The sequence below is a fragment of the Buteo buteo genome, chromosome 6, assembly GCF_964188355.1.
Source record: "Buteo buteo chromosome 6, bButBut1.hap1.1, whole genome shotgun sequence".
NCBI lineage: Eukaryota > Metazoa > Chordata > Aves > Accipitriformes > Accipitridae > Buteo > Buteo buteo.
The window spans coordinates 42,529,921-42,545,631 of NC_134176.1; the positions used below are offsets into that span (position 1 = coordinate 42,529,921).

The 15,711-nt window shown below is 39.8% G+C and overlaps 1 protein-coding gene across 1 annotated transcript in view; it reads left to right on the plus strand.

The window, feature by feature from the left end:
* The first annotated feature begins 7,499 nt into the window (after positions 1–7,499).
* Positions 7,500–15,711, plus strand: part of LTK (leukocyte receptor tyrosine kinase) — a 56,540-nt gene continuing 48,328 nt past the window's right edge. The window contains 4 exon segments of the mRNA XM_075029399.1: positions 7,500–7,509; positions 8,167–8,277; positions 12,127–12,282; positions 12,930–13,152. Coding sequence (XP_074885500.1) covers positions 7,500–7,509; positions 8,167–8,277; positions 12,127–12,282; positions 12,930–13,152 — 500 coding nt within the window.

Here is a 15,711-nt window from a genome sequence, read left to right on the forward strand (position 1 = left end):
GTTGATTGCTAGTGAAGCTTTAGGTCATATGGACAAATCTCTCTTATTCAGAACCAACATTGGTACAACCTGTGTTAGCTGTCAGTATCATGTCTGTACACAACTAGCAGAAATGGAGTAGATGCCTCTTCTGCTAGCAATCACCCCAGCCTGAACAGAGAAGAGAAAGTAAAAAGTAGAGCAGAATTGAGAAAGCCTTGTGGCTTTCTGTGGAAAGCCTTCGGACAGTTGGGTAGCATATGATTGATTCCTGGCAGCTTTAATACAGGCGAGACGCAATGCAAAACCTAGCCCTTATTATCTGTGAGTAAGAAGCAGTTAGTACTATAAAAATAGACATATGAGTAATGAGCAGCTGTGCTATAAAAAGAGAAATCTTTCAAAGTTAATGTGACAATATGTGCACACATGTGTGCGTGCATGTATACACTACACAATTAGTAGATAAGGAGAAGGCAGTAGATGGCATATTTTTGGATTTCAGTAAGTGGTTTTGGCATTGTATTTCTCAACTGTAATTAAAATAGTCATTCAGATCTATTTCAGTAGATATACATGTACACTGAAAACTGAATAAGAAATCATAATTAGCAAGTTGCTATTCAAAGGCAATATGCCAAGTTAGGGAAGTAGTATCAAGAGGAGGACCCAAGAATTCCATCTTGCATCTTATCTAATAGGTGAGTTTTGTGAGAAAAATGTAGATGGCATGGGCACAACTTTTTCTGAGTGAGTTCTGTCTAATAGCTGTAGCACAGTGGTGGAAACCTGCGATGTACTGTATTTTGTGACGGAGCTTAAAGAGTCTTTGTTTTTTAAGTGCATTATAGTGATTTTATTAGAAACAAAGATTTGATGCATGAAAGGATGAGCATGCACTCTACAAAGCGTTGGAGAGGATAAAGAGTAGTTGGATAACATGATTCAGGAAACATCACTATCCAGGGAAGGAACTGGCCACTGAGTGACCTAATAGAGAAAGCGAGGAAATGAGAGACAAAGCAACATTTCATGTAACTAGGGGCAGCCAGGAAACAGGCATGCCGTGAGCAGCAGGAAAGAGGACTGCAGAAATCTTGTACAACTGTAAATGTCTAGTCATTCTGTATGTCATGGAAACTGCAGATGATCTTTGGCAATCCGAGTGAATATTATAACAGGAAGTTGCTCAGTGTGTGGTTGTGAAAAGCTCTTCAGACTGATCCACTTACCACCCTTCAAGGAAGATTCTTGTCAGCAGTCGGCAGGCAGGCAAGGAGGTGGTGTTCTGTCTCTTGTGGATGGGATACCAGATAGGATTCCAACAGCTGAGTAGGTTCTCTGAAGTAAATAAGCAAGGACCTACCAAGGATGGTCCATACTAGCATAGAAGACTGGTTTTAGTTTTGCAGAATATAACTAATTTTTAGAAATCTTCTAACGGTGCCAAAGAAGGATGTACAAGGTATATTCTTAGATGCCATTCATGTTCTGCACATAAAACAATACAGAAAGTTTTAAAAAAAAAAAAAAAAAAAAAAAGAAAATCTGTAAGTATTCTGCTAGCCAGATATGTTGTATAAGGCCTGGGTCTATGAAATTCATGTCTATATCCTCTGGGGAAAAGAGACTGTGTGGTTTGACTGGCCTCCAGCTCACTGGAGGGGAAGCAACCTTCTAGACTTGTTAGGCCAGACTTGTTTGGATGGTGTTAAATTCGCAACCAAGGGAAATGATAGAAAAGCGAGGAATAAAAATCACTTGTTTAGCAGAAACTCAAGGTGTCAAGAATAAAATTAATCAAGGCACCAAGGACTGAAAGAGGAGTTCTTTAATTGCCTACTGCCAACGTGATGAGGCTGGCTAATAAACAAGTGGCAATGGAATGGAATTACTGATTTCTAAACCTAAATGCTAATAAGCTTGGATTTCTCAGACTAGGAGGGAGGATGCCTGTGGTTGGAATCAAAGGACCGAAGTAGGTTGGGAACAGCATTGCATGGCAAAAATGACATTTCCTCTTTCCCCAACCATTGAACCAAATGATCTTGAAGGCCAAAAGTTTAATTAATACCTAAAATAAATGTTGATCTGCTTGCTGATGACTGCTATAGGCTGTCAAACCCAACTAAAGACCTGGATGAAATACTAACTAGGCTGTTGTGTGTAAAGGGAGAAAAAAAGGGTTTTGTGTGTGTGTGTGTGAAGCCTTCAATACAAGTGGCATATTGGAGGTTTCATTCTGCCAGCATGAAAGCATCTTTGCAAATGTTGAGCAGATGACAATATCTGAATGCAAATCCTTGTATCACATATTAGGATATTGTCTTACACCTATTCTCAGCAAATAAAAGATTGAAGGTAAGGCAAGAACTGAGCTTAGAACTAAACCCAGATGTTATACAAGTGGAAGCGATTGTGGCTTGAATACCCACTGAAACAGAATAAAATCTGAAGTGATCTGATATGTAGTTCAGCCTAGATATTCAAATAAATGGACTTTAGTACCTAAATACCATTTGAAGTGCTTGGTACTTCCCTAAGAGTTAAATCTCGCAAAGTTTAAAACAGTGTCACACTAACACAGTTGAAAGAAAGGCTGTGGACAGAAAAACGCAGATAATAACTGACTTGTTTGTGTAAATGGCTAGAAAGCCACAAACATATAGCTGAAAGGGGAGGCTATGCTGGTGTAAAAAATAAGGAAAAAAGTACATTGCTTGCAGTAAAAGGAAGTCAAAAAGTCAAAAGTTTAACAGTAGATGAAGAAAGCAAAAAGAATTAAGAAGAAACCAGCAGCAGAGTTAGGAACTCTAAGGAATTTTTCCAAGTGCATTAGTAGCAAAAACATCTCAGCAATGATATGAATCTGTCATAGATGTGTGTGGTAGATTTGTCAGTAATAGAGACAAAAAGGAAAAGAGTTCAATAAAAATTTCTTTTCTAGGAAAAAGAAACCCAATAATTGATGTTTCACTGTCATGTAGAAATAATGCAATAGCTTTCATAAGATCACAAAGATGTTGTGAAAAAGCAGTTATTACCCAGTTTGTAAAGCAACTGGTCAAGACAGCTTGTGTTAAAGAATTTTGAAAGAACTAAGGAGCTTTAAAAGACATCCATATTGAATTTTTCAGTAAGTGTTGGGATACTGAAGAAATTCTTGACAACTGGAAGAAAGTTAATGGGTAAATGCAATATGCTGGATGGCTGTATTTAATTACATGTGCTGATATACTCTCTACTCATGTGAATAAGACTGCTTGGTAAAATATCAGAATACTTGATATAGGACCAAAGAACTAGAAAAGGGTTTATAATTACATGTCAATCTAAAGGGCTTATTTGAAAAGACTTCTTGTTGTAGTGTCATTTTTTTTTAAATGAGTTTACAAGTTTGACAAAAGTCATAGTGTGGATGTAGGACATTCTGACTTCAGTCATGTACCTGAATTGGTAACTCTTGATATGTACTTCAGTGTGTGCCTGGGGTGGTGTAAATCACTATGTCACATGTAGGTTTAAAATGAAAGTATAAATAGGAATCGTTGTTGATTAACTCTACCTGTAAGTTTCCTGTAAGGGTAAGTTCTGGGCTATGTGCTATTTAACAATTTTAGCAGTAAGTCAGAAGGCAACTTAAAAACTGTACTGATGATCTGCTGATAGCATAAAGATTAAGATAGAAAAAATAAGGCAGAGTCCTACTCACCAATGCAATAAAACCAGGTATATGAAAGGGAAATAATAGATATGGATGGTGGTAATACCTGTTCTGGAAGGAAATATGCCAGAGAGAGACTTGATGTCATGGTGGATGATCAGCTAAGAGGATTTATTTTGGTCAAAATGACTGATGAGATTGTTGCACAGATAAACAGGGAGATCTCAGGAGGGAGCAGAATGGCTATTCTGCATAGTATGGCATTATTGTGTGCTGATGTCTGCCCTCCAGCAAGAACCCTGAAAAACTGGAGAGGGCTCTAAGAAGATGCTGATGTATCACCTTATATAATAAGCTTTGGCAAAACTGCATTTTGTCGTTACCTGCAATCTATCTGGAGAGAGTACAAAAAGAGTGATGAAGTAAGCAAGGGACATGGGGACCAACCAACTAATGAGCAAAGAATAAAAGAGTTTAATAGCAAGCAGCAGGAGATCATAGTGACATTTTGAAGGTGAAAGTTTAATAACTTAAAGCTGTAAATACTCGTGAAGGAGAGAGATTATTTATTGAGCTGAAAGTGGAAGGTTTAGGAGTAATTGAATAATACTAGGATAGGTAGTAGACAAAGAGTCTTCTTTTTGCCTTGTCTGACTTCCTGACAGTCAGATCTATTAGTCTGTACATTAGTTTATCTTCTCAGAAAAGTAGTGAGAAATATTGAGTTGCTATTCTGATATTAGATGGGGAAAAACACTAGAAAATGCTCTAAAGGGAAATTTCTGTTTTGGCAGGAAGATAGCTTGGCTGACCTGGAATTGATTTCCCATCATGAGTTCTATAAATATTTTCTGCAATTTTCTTCTCTTCTCCAAAGCAACATCAGGATTCAGGAAAAATTTCAGCCCTGCAGGCATCTGAATGCTTTTTTTCTATAAGATAGAGAAAGAAATGGGATTACCTTCTGAGTGCTGGAGGCTTCTGGTTTTACTGTGTTCGATTACAGAAAAAGCGATGGATTTGTGCTGTGCTGTTAAAAGATCCCGTATTTTTGCTGTGACAGTTGATTATTGTTACATTTACTGTTTCTTCCTGAACATTTTATGTTCCTTAATGGCAGTTAAAATCATGGATCTCCTTTCTCTCCATCTTTTATTTCTTTTTACTTAAATAATTGCCTTTTGCTGATCAAGACAGAGAAATCACGTACTTGGTAAGCAATAGTCTTTATTAGTTGTTTAATGCTGAAAGTCATGTCATACAAGAATTACATACAAGCATGTGTGAGAGGATATGATGTGGGGTTATTGGAAGCATCTCTGCAATTACCAGTTTCAAAAGAAAGTGAAGTTAGTGACTGTGTGCACTAGATTTTCAGTTCAATCAGAGAGGTTGAATGAGTGAGAGAGAAAAATAATTAGGGTATAAAGTAAGAGTGTAGGCTGGACTGGAGTGTTACAAAACCACTATCCAGATCTCATGCATGGATTCATCATTCTGTGAGTCCTCTTCTGCTCAGCCATAGCCAGAAACTCTTTGCTATGAGGAAATAAATGAATGGGGGCATATTTCTACATGTGCATATGAACAAATTCCTTGCTGTCATCGAGTCTGGGATCTTCTGTCCAAGTATATTTGGTCTGTCAGTGAACTCAGCTGTAATGACTGCCTTTCCTTCCTCTCATACGCCCAGTTCAGTAAGTGGCACCTTCCCAGAGTAGGTGAATAGGGTTGTTACCAGGCCTTTGAATGAGCCCGCTTGGCTTTTTGCCAGAATTGAATAGGATGTTGCTGACAGGCTGCACGGTGGATAATGTAATTAGCAGATCAAGTTTCACGCAGTGCTCTTTGTGACAAAGCAGTAGTTAATAGTGAACTTCACAGACACTTATCTCAATGGTGCAAAAAACCCTTTTGTACCTTGTTTGTCTCAGCCATCACCAATGGCAATGGATTTATTTATTTTTTTTCCACACTAAAGCAGTAAATTCATTTTTCAAGTAGCTTAGGCCTCTGTTCATGGTAGTCTGCCACTGGGACTTGTGTTTGCTAATGAGAAAGAAGAGGAAAATCCTAGAGGTGTTTATGTAATTAAGTGGGGGGAGGGGACTGCAAGTCTCTAGCACAACTTCTGCCATGACTGTACTATGTTTTGTGGGTCCCATGATATTCAGGCTATTTCCAAAATATATGAGCAGCTTGGAGCGTGTAAGGAGATGAGTGGGTGGAACAGACTTTACAGAAAGCCCTGAGGGAGGTAAATACTGAAGCTACAGCAGTGCTTAACAAAGATGGGGAGATAATAGAACTGAGCAACATCTCAACAGACACAGAACATAAGTTGGGAGAAGCAGACTCAAGTTATCAAAAGGTCTTGTTCTCTTTCCACAGCAGAATTTCTTTTAATATGGTGAAATAGATTTGTTTGCAATATGTGATTGATTTTTAGCATGGATTTTTCATAAGGCTGGCCAAACTTTTGCCAGCTAAGTGCCACATAAGAATTCACGTTCTTTTTGAGGATTTCATGCCATTAATGAAGATACCTTACTTAGCAGACCAGTGTCAGTGTCTTGTATACAGTGCAGAATCAGCTTTTCCAACATTAATGTCCCTACATATTTGAACACATAGACAGGAAAAAATGTAGTGTTGGACAATTGGATTGTGGAGACCACAGGTCTGTCATCGGTACAGCATTTGTCTGCTGTAGCATGATGCTGTTCTGTTCTAAAGTTATCATTTCCTTGGAACCCCATAAAGACTGATGGCTGTCTTTAGTACTATAATAAAAGATGGAAGGATACAGCATTCTCATGCTATGAAACTTTTCACAGCATTTTACTCACTGTGTGATGCACATTGTCATATATATTAAAATGAAAATCATTTTAGTGGTTTTAAATCAGACCAGATATTGCTGAAAAACTAAAAACACTGGTAAGTTTGAAAAAGTTGAACATATGTTCAAGTTCTGGGGGTTTTTTTTGTTTTCTTTTTCTAGATCATTCTCTATGTTTTCATAATATTACTGTCCAAATTAGTTCTGCTGAGAATATCTTAGCTGTTATCAATGGCATGTATACACATCTTTGTCTCAACTGCAATTCATGTGAATAGGATTCCTGTCTCCTCTGACATGTTTTCACATTTTTATATTGCTGAATTCATAACCCACATGGCTGAGGTTTGAAAGCAATTCATTGTGCATCTTTCTGTCTTTGAACACCTTTTGAAAACAAATATGTTTGTTTTAGTCAACTTGTTTATGAGTCCTAGGAAAGAAAAGACCAGGGACAATCTTAAATAAAGATCGCTGCATGCTTAGTTTGGGACTTGTGTATTTTCACATGCACAGGTTAAATAAATTAAAAAGCCATTTTTGGTATGAGTTGTTCCAAAGAGAAGTCAGAAGGTACTGAATATTTAATTGTCAGAAGTACTACAATGGATAATAACTTTGATAAATTTGTATTACTTTGAATAACAAAAATTTGATCAAGAGGAACACCTTCATTTAAAACCAGCTAATCTTAGCATGCGGGATTTACTATTCATATTGGTGAAGTAGAAAATAATTTCTATGGCCTTTTGTATCTTCTGAGATTTTGATCTTTTTTTCCAGCACAACAAAACTTTACATCAGGACTCTAAGATGCGATCTCAATAAAAATGATCAAATGTGTGTGTATTAGTGCCATAATTATGATCAAATGTCACAGTTACCAATGAAGGGTTTTATAGATACATGACAAAAGGATCCCTGAGATAGAGCAGTGCACGGGGATTAATAGGAAAGGTATTGGAGAGAGTATGTATTACTAGATATCAGATACAGGAAAGTTACACAGACTATATGCCTGGCGGTAAGAAAGTCTGTTCTCTGGATGTGTGCAGTGATGCAAAGGTTTCATTAGTGTTAGTTTCGGATGGCCTGTTCTTGTGTGGGGAAGGTGAGAGCACTTATGCAGGTCTTCCCAAAAGATTGCTAATAAATCCATGTCGTGTATTGTATAGATAGCATATATATTACAGTTGAACTCTTCTTCTAATCATAGAATGGTTTGGGTCAGAAGGGGCCTTTAAAGATCATCTAGTCCAACCACCCTGCCATGGGCAGGGACATCTTTCACTAGATCAGGTTGCTCAAAGCCCTGTCCAACCTGAGTGCTTTAGAGGTGTAGTTGTCGGCAGGCAGCTAGATGTACTGTTACTGCAACATGGGCACTACTGGAATATACAGTGTCTCTTCGGTGGTTATATACTGGTAAAAATGGGAGTGGATAAAGAATAGTAAAGAACACATTATTAAGTAAAATATTTTGTCATAGTTACATTTCTGGGAAGTGGTAGGGCTATTCTGAAACATCATCAGGACAGTACTGCACCAGTAGTACACTGTAATGAGGGTGAGTGTAATATAACAGGGCTTTGTTAAATATATGTTCATGCTCAACAATATGGGAGCATAGTTTTGTATAGAAACATCAAACTCTTCCCCTGTTCTTTTTGTTTTGTTATAGTTGTTGTCTCCTGTTCTGGATCACATGAAGAAAACTCTTCACCAAATCCACCTCAGAAGCTCTCCCTGATAAAAAATAGGATGGTTTCATTGCATCAGCCTTCTAAACCAGGTACCACAAGCCCTCTTCCTTACATCCTCTTTATTTCTACTTCAGAATCTAGGTGCAAGGTAGGTGTTGGCAGTCACAAGGACCCTTTACTAGAAAGCTGTGCCACTGGATTTCTGACTGGAAATGGAGCAATGACTCAGAAAGGCCAATGTAACCATAAGGGAATCCCTTACTTCCTTATTTAAAAAAAAAAAAAAAAAAAAAGAGAGAGAGAAAGAAAAAAAAAGATACAACAGTAAAAAAAAAAAAAAGTGAAAGAAAAAGAATAATCTTCTCCATCAGCACAGTGAAATCCACCAGATTTGGGGTTGGGAGTTCTTGAAATAAGAGCTAATTAGTGGAGCTGCTTTCCAGCAACTATAGAACAAACAACATTTCTTGGTATCAAATGAAGTTTTTCAACTGGAATTTTCTTTTTCTAGGCATTGTAAAAGCCCAGTGAGCTGGAAAAAATGCTTCTGAGATAGGTAGGATGAATTTGGTCTTACTGTGGTGCCAAGATAGATGTAGCAAACACTGTGCTTTGTAAATGCCTCAGAGAAATGAGCCAGTTATCAGTGGTGTGGAAGCTTGGAAATTGAAGTGATGTCTTTTCATTTAGTGAAAAAATCACAGAATGGTTGAGGTTGGAATGGACCTCTTGAGATCATCTAGTCCAACCCCGCTGGCTCAAGTCGAGTCAGGTGGCGCAGGTTGCCCATGACCATGTCCAGATGGCTTTTGAATATCTCCACAGATGGAGACTGCACAACTTCTCTGGGTAACCTGTTCCAGTGTTTGACCACTCTTACAGTAAAAAAAGTGTTTTCTTGTGTTCAGATTGAATTTCCCATTTTCAAATTCATGTCCATTGTCTCCTGTCCTGTCAGTGGACACTACTGAGAGGTATCTGGCTTCCTCTTTGTTCCCTCCCATCAGGTGTTTGTATACATTGACAAAATCCCCCTGAGTCTTCTCTTCTACAGTCTGAACAGTCCAGCTCTGTCAACCTCTCCTCTTATGACAGATGCTCCTGTCCTTCAACCATCTTTGTGGACCTATGCTGGATTTGTTCCAGTAAGTCCATATCTTTTTTGTATGGGGGAGCCCAGAGCTGGGCACGCTACTTCAGATGTGGTCTCACCAGTGCTGAGTAGAGAGGAAGGATCACATCTCTCAATCTGCTGGTAATGCTCTTCCTAACACGGCCCAGAAAGCTGTTGGTGTTCTTTGTTGCAAGGGTGCATTGCTGGCTCATGGGCAGCTTGTTGTCCACCAGGACCCCAAAGTCCTTCTCATCAGAGCTGCTTTCCAGCCAGTCAGCCCCCAGTGTGTACTGGCACGAGGGGTTATTCCTCCCAAGGTGCAGGACTTGACATTTCCTTCTGTTGAACTTCAAGAGGTTCCTATTGGCCCAATCTCCAGCCTGTCTAGGTTGCTCTGAATGGCAGGTCAGTCATCTGGTGCGTCAGCTGCTCCTCCCTGCTTTGTTACCTCCGTGAACTTGCTGAGGGTGCACTCTGCCCCCTTGTCCAGGTCATTAATGAAGATGCTAAACAATAAAGGCAGGCCTGTGCATGTTAGAAAAGTCACCTATGTTCCTCACAGGAGGTGGCAAGGTGACCTAGCCTTGCCAGAGAGGAGTTCCTTATAGTAACATCTTGCAGACAGTACCTAATTCTTTAAAGGGTGATTCTCCTTTCTGACATGCCCTGGACTGTCCATGAGCTTTCTTCAATTTAAGCTTCTTCAGAGCACTTTTGTAACATCTTAAAATACGTCCTTTGATGATTGTAGTAATATAGATATATTTCTCCCTCTATTTTACTTTTTTCTTTTTCATTTCTGTCACATTTTGCCTTTCTGTGGACCTGTGCTTGAAGTTCTTAGGTGCTAAGCAGAGCTGGATATGAAGCATCTGTAAGGTGGTACACAGTAGTATCAGAGGTTGCAGCTTTCAATACTCTCTTTCACTGTGACCCCATGAGTGTACCCAGTTCTTTTGCTCTGGGACTTATGCTAAACAACAGTTTCTTGTTGATCAATCTTTCCATCACAATGCAATGCATGTGATCCGTTGCCAGAAATCTCAGAGTCCTTCTTTTACCGGATGTCAACAACTTCCCTGATCTATTTCAGACTCTTCTTCCAGGCATTCAGATCCTCTCAGGCCTCAGGTTGTGGCAGATAGGCTTTATACAGCCCGGAGAGTATGGGAATTAGGTGCTTTTGAAGGATAATATTGTGTTCACTTATCTGAGCTTCTAACTGCTTTGTTATGTGAGGCACGTTCAAAGGATTAAGCCTGCATTGGTACAGTCCTTGCTACTGCAAGCAGGGGTATTGGTAAGATTTAATGAAATTATTTTGTCATAAATATTAGTTTCAAGTAACCCTCTATTTAAAAAAGAAAAGGAATTTTTTCTTTCCTGAGCTCTCACTTTGCTTTCTAGCTCTGTCATGCTGTTGTGAGAGAAATTGCTTTCCGGGTTTTATGACCAACTAGATTTTTACCTAATAAAAATATTACTACTACTGACAATAAGCCTATGAGTCCTGAGTTAACCTGTCAAACTTTAATAAATTTGAAACAGCACAACAGGTCTGGATCAGGACTATGCTTTGTCTCATAAAGCCATGGAGTTTCTGAGCTATTGAGATCCCTAAATGAGTTTTACTGGATCATAAAACCACAGCCTGAAGCTGTGCACAGACACTTTTCCCTAGATCCAGCAGAGCCAGGAGAGTGGCTGGGGCCCTCCTTCCTGTGCCCTGCTGGAAAAAAACACACACACACACACACACACACACTCTTAAGTATAGCCAATCTTCTGGAGGCTCTTACGTTTTCATTTCTGCCCCACCTGTGTTGCTTGTGCAACCACCTATCCTTGTTATATCTCTGATCTTAATTCTGTTCTTTATACCTGTCTTTTCTCCTCCCCAGGAATAGGGCTACCAGAGGGATAACATTGTGTCATTCATGTTTGCAAGGTCTGAATACCCTCTGAACATTAGGATCCCAAATACGAATGTTTAGTCTCTTATTATTTCTCATATGGCCTGGGGGTCCTCCAGTTATTACTGTAATATTATTATTACTACCGAAAATAAATATCATGCAAGTTAATATCAGCTTACCCTATCTATTCAGCACCACTCTGTGTGGGAGAGCTTTGTGCAGCTAACATCCCTTCAGGGAGTTTATATTAGATTGATGAGAGAACAGTGAATTACTACTTGTCTGGTTTCTAATATGCTGATTATGAAAAATTCTGGCCAGGATGATCTAGTGTTCTCAGTGCTGTGAATGGACTCTGGAGGGTTCTTTGTTAAGAGGGTTCTTGTCCATTCTGTTGGAGGAAAGCAAAACTGTTTAAAAAAAAATTTTTTTTTTAATTAAAAATTTAAAGCTTGCATTGCTCAGCAATTCTGCTTGAGACCCTGTCAAGCTCTTTCTATTGCTGAGAGAGGGTTGACCTTAGAGTTTAAATTGTTCCTTTCTGCCAAAACGCTAAATCCAAGCAGTTTCAATATCCTTGCTGCACTAGGTATTATTCAGGATTTTATGTACATGCGGGCTAGACCTTCCACTGATGTAAATTCACAGTTGATACCAGTGGGAGGATGTTATGTACACCTGCCAAGAATTTGCAGGGTTGTTTTTCATTCTGGCATGTTCCTTCACCTGCCCTGGGAGAGACTCCGTTGTTATTGCACAAGACAAACTTTCTTTTTTCCTTTCAACTCTTCCATTTCTTGGAAGGGAGAGCCCCTGTACACTGTGCACGTGCCCATTCATGTGCCTGCATCACACCTGCCCCTTGAACTGGGGAAGGCCTCAATGAAACCTTTGGTTTCTCATAACAGAAATCTCTTGTATCATCGGCTCAAGCTGTTCATGGGTGACGTCTACAGACAGTTTTGGAAAACCAGACTGGGTGTTATCTTCAGTTGGTGTCCTGGTGTCTCAGGAGAGGCAGCAGCTGCTTCTGGAAAACAGTTCCTCCCGTGGAGATATTGAAGGTAGGCAGAGTTATAGTTCCCCTCGAATGGACATCTGCTTTCTCCCAGCACTGGTAGCAGCTGTGGGTGGCAGCAACAGGAGCCAGCAGGCTGAGGCCTCAGGCACATATCACTAAAAATACTGCTATGTGCTGGTTCTGGTGCACAACTCGTGTGCTGTCGGTGCCCAAGAGTCACTAAGAGCCATATAACGTATGTGTATTGCCTGAGTTGTGTATGTATGTAGCCTGTAAACAGCCAGCTCCTTTATACTCATTTTGTATGCCCCTGTTTTAGGATAAGCTACTTTTGCTTCCAGAGACTGGATTTTTCTTAGGAAATTCAATCCTTTACAAGCCATGGCTGGCTCCACATGTCTGCTGTCTGACTTGCGAAGTCTTTGGCTTTTGTTTTGTTGGATGTGTCTTCACTCTGCTTTGTTTGGTTTCTTCTCTTCTCATTCCTTCTACCACTTCTTTACTTATTTCCCCCATTTTTACTTTATTCTCTTTTCTCTACTGTTATTTTTTGGGTTTTGTGCATAGTCCTTTCCTTCCTTCTCATGATTCCTTTCTTCAAACTCCTTATCCATTTTCCTCTTATTATCTGTCTTCCATCCACACTGTGTGTCTCTTCTTTTTTTTTCTTTTTTTTTTTTTTCCTCACAGGGGACATTTTCCTCCTGAACACCAGTAGACTCCCAGATAGATGTGAGTTCAGCCTGCATAGCCCCATCCTGCCTGGGAGTTTGGACTCTTGCTTGCTGGAACTGGCCATATGTTCACAGGATGCTGTCCCTCTCCTCCAGAGGTTCGCAGTTGAAATCAGATATGTGGAGACAAACAGAAATATAATAATTTCTCTGAGAGTTGGCCATGAGGAGGATGCCGGGTAAGACAATCAATTTGCAGCTGTTTAGACTTTGAATTGCAGGGCAGCATGGAGTCCTCCAGGCCACTGTTTATCAGTGTCTTCTCCCTTCTTGAGGTCATTGCTGCTGTTACAGCAGAAAATGAAGGTAGAACTGTAAGGACTGAAGTGTGCAGCTTCCTGACAGGATGTCTGTAACAGTCCCAGGTTTTGTATGTCCTGTTTGCAAAGAACACACTTGCTTAGGCGTCACTCTTTTTCCCTCACATTGGAAGGGTCAGGAGCAGTTGACTCTCTCACTGATGCTAGGACTATAGCTGTAAAATCCACTCAGTCCAAAGACTGCCTTAGCAACATGACTGATATCTCTAAATATTCAAGGGGTCCTATCATTTTTATAAGAGTCACATTTCTCATTTTGAGGTAGGGTTAACATTACCTCCTTTGTAATTTCCTCCTTCCGTCTGCTAAGTTCAGGAGTATCCTATTTTGCTTTATTTGTAGAGTTCAGGGAGGTGAAAAGCAGAGGCTAGAGGTGAAAAGAGGTGAAGACAAAAAAAGAAAGTGCAGCAACCCTGGATCTTGTCCTGTATTCTCTTCTCTTTGATCTTCCCAGTGGTTTACTTTTTCATTCCTGCATGTAGCAGAATGCAGTAAGGAGGAGAAATGGGCAAAGGGAATGAATCACAACAGGAAAAGTAGGAGAAAAGTCCACGTGTCATCTGATTTTGCCATTTTCCATGTGCTTGTTTTTCCTTTGCTGCAATCTGCCTTGTAAGAACCTGGGCCAGACACTCAACAGAGCTTTTCATTTCCATCACCTGACTGACTCCCATGGAGAACTTAAGCAATAGATCCCAGTTCTTGTTTTCTTTGAGTCCTTTGGCACTCCCCAGGCTGCCATGGAGATCTGTAGCCAAGACTCCTGGTCAGCCAAAGATAGCAGAGTTTGACTAAAAAAAGGTATTTATTTTCTTTCAGATCCCCTCCCCCCTCCTGCTTTTAGCTATTGCTCACTTCCTTCCTGGCTACTCCTTCCCCTTCTTCTTGCCAATTTCACAAGGAATCTGTTGCATTTTCTGGGATCAGTTTCTAATGTCCTTTTTTACTTATAACTGCCCTTGCTGCTCTGAGTACTTGACAAGCCTCTGCAACTGCAGGCATAGCTCCATTCCCCTCTATAAACTCGTAAAATACTCTTTTGATACATCTAGCTGACCAGACCAGGCTTTGATCACAATCACTGCAGCATCTCTGGAATGGATCAGATATGTTGTTTAACAGCTTATTTGAGCACTGTAAAACAATTCTACATGAAATCAAGGATATCATCTCTGTCAAAGTGATGGCATTTAGATTTATTAGAACACAGTTAGCTTTACTGGAAGTTGGCGTAGAGACTGGTATTACTTTTTCTTAGTGAGTGAAATGAAGCACTGGTAAGCCTCGAGGGTTTAGTATTAAGGTTTTAAAGATGGAAGGTGTCTGAGTCCTGTTCTAAATCAAGATGGAAAGGAGGGATAGAAAAGAGACAAAACAAAGTTAGGAACCATGTTAGGCCAAATACCCTTCCTTTTTCCATTCATTACAGGGAAACTTTAAAATCTCTGCACAATTCCAGAAAAATCTGAGCACACAGGCAGGACAAAAATTTATTTCTAACACAGTGACTGAGCTGCTTCTTACTAGGCAAGTAGTCCGAAATGAACATTCTCTCCATGATTAAGATTTTAACAACATTGGTTGTGAAGAAGAGAGACCATCCCTAAGTGTTCCTGCTTTCCAGGGGCTTTCCATAGGGAGTGAGAGTTCTACAAGCTTTTCTGTGTTAACCAAACCCTGCTGCACAATTTAGAGCGGAACAAGGAGGAAAATGAGCAAATGACCTTGAGATAGACACCTACGTGCAGCACATAGTTTAAACATTGACAATTACTACCAAGGGATTGTCTTGAGATCAGAGTAGAAACTTAGATTTAGGAAAAAAGCTAGGTGGCACTTCTTCAGAAAATCCTGCTTCAGTCCCTTTGTCACCCCTCAATTCCAGGATCAAGCTATACTTCATCACAAATTACAGCTGCACCAGACCACTTCAGTGAACTGTCCTCTTTCTGGACCTAGAAATCTTCTGATGGTGTTTCCTCCTTCAGGATGTATCAGCTATACAGCTCCCAAAAGCTTAGATATATGTCACATGTGAGAGAAAGTTGCTGTCCTGTCCACCTCACTAACTACTAGGATTTATCATTAAATTGGTAGTATTGAGGCTGACACTCCTTTTTTCACACATATACCTTAGTGAAAGAACAAAGAAACACATGGACCTTCAGATACCATGTCCTCTGAACAAGTAGGGCAAAGTCACAGTATTTATTGTTATACACCACACGTACAGAGTGTGGGTATTCTGAGTTACTACCATTCGAGGAAGAACCACTGAGGGAGTGAGGTGTTTGAAATTCTATATATTTACAAAAAATACATAAAATTATATTTCTCATTATCTCCATAGAGCTCGAACATCAAGAGCCTGTAGCTTTGCTTGCAAGCCTGAGCCTTCTCCATCTGGCACTTGGCTCA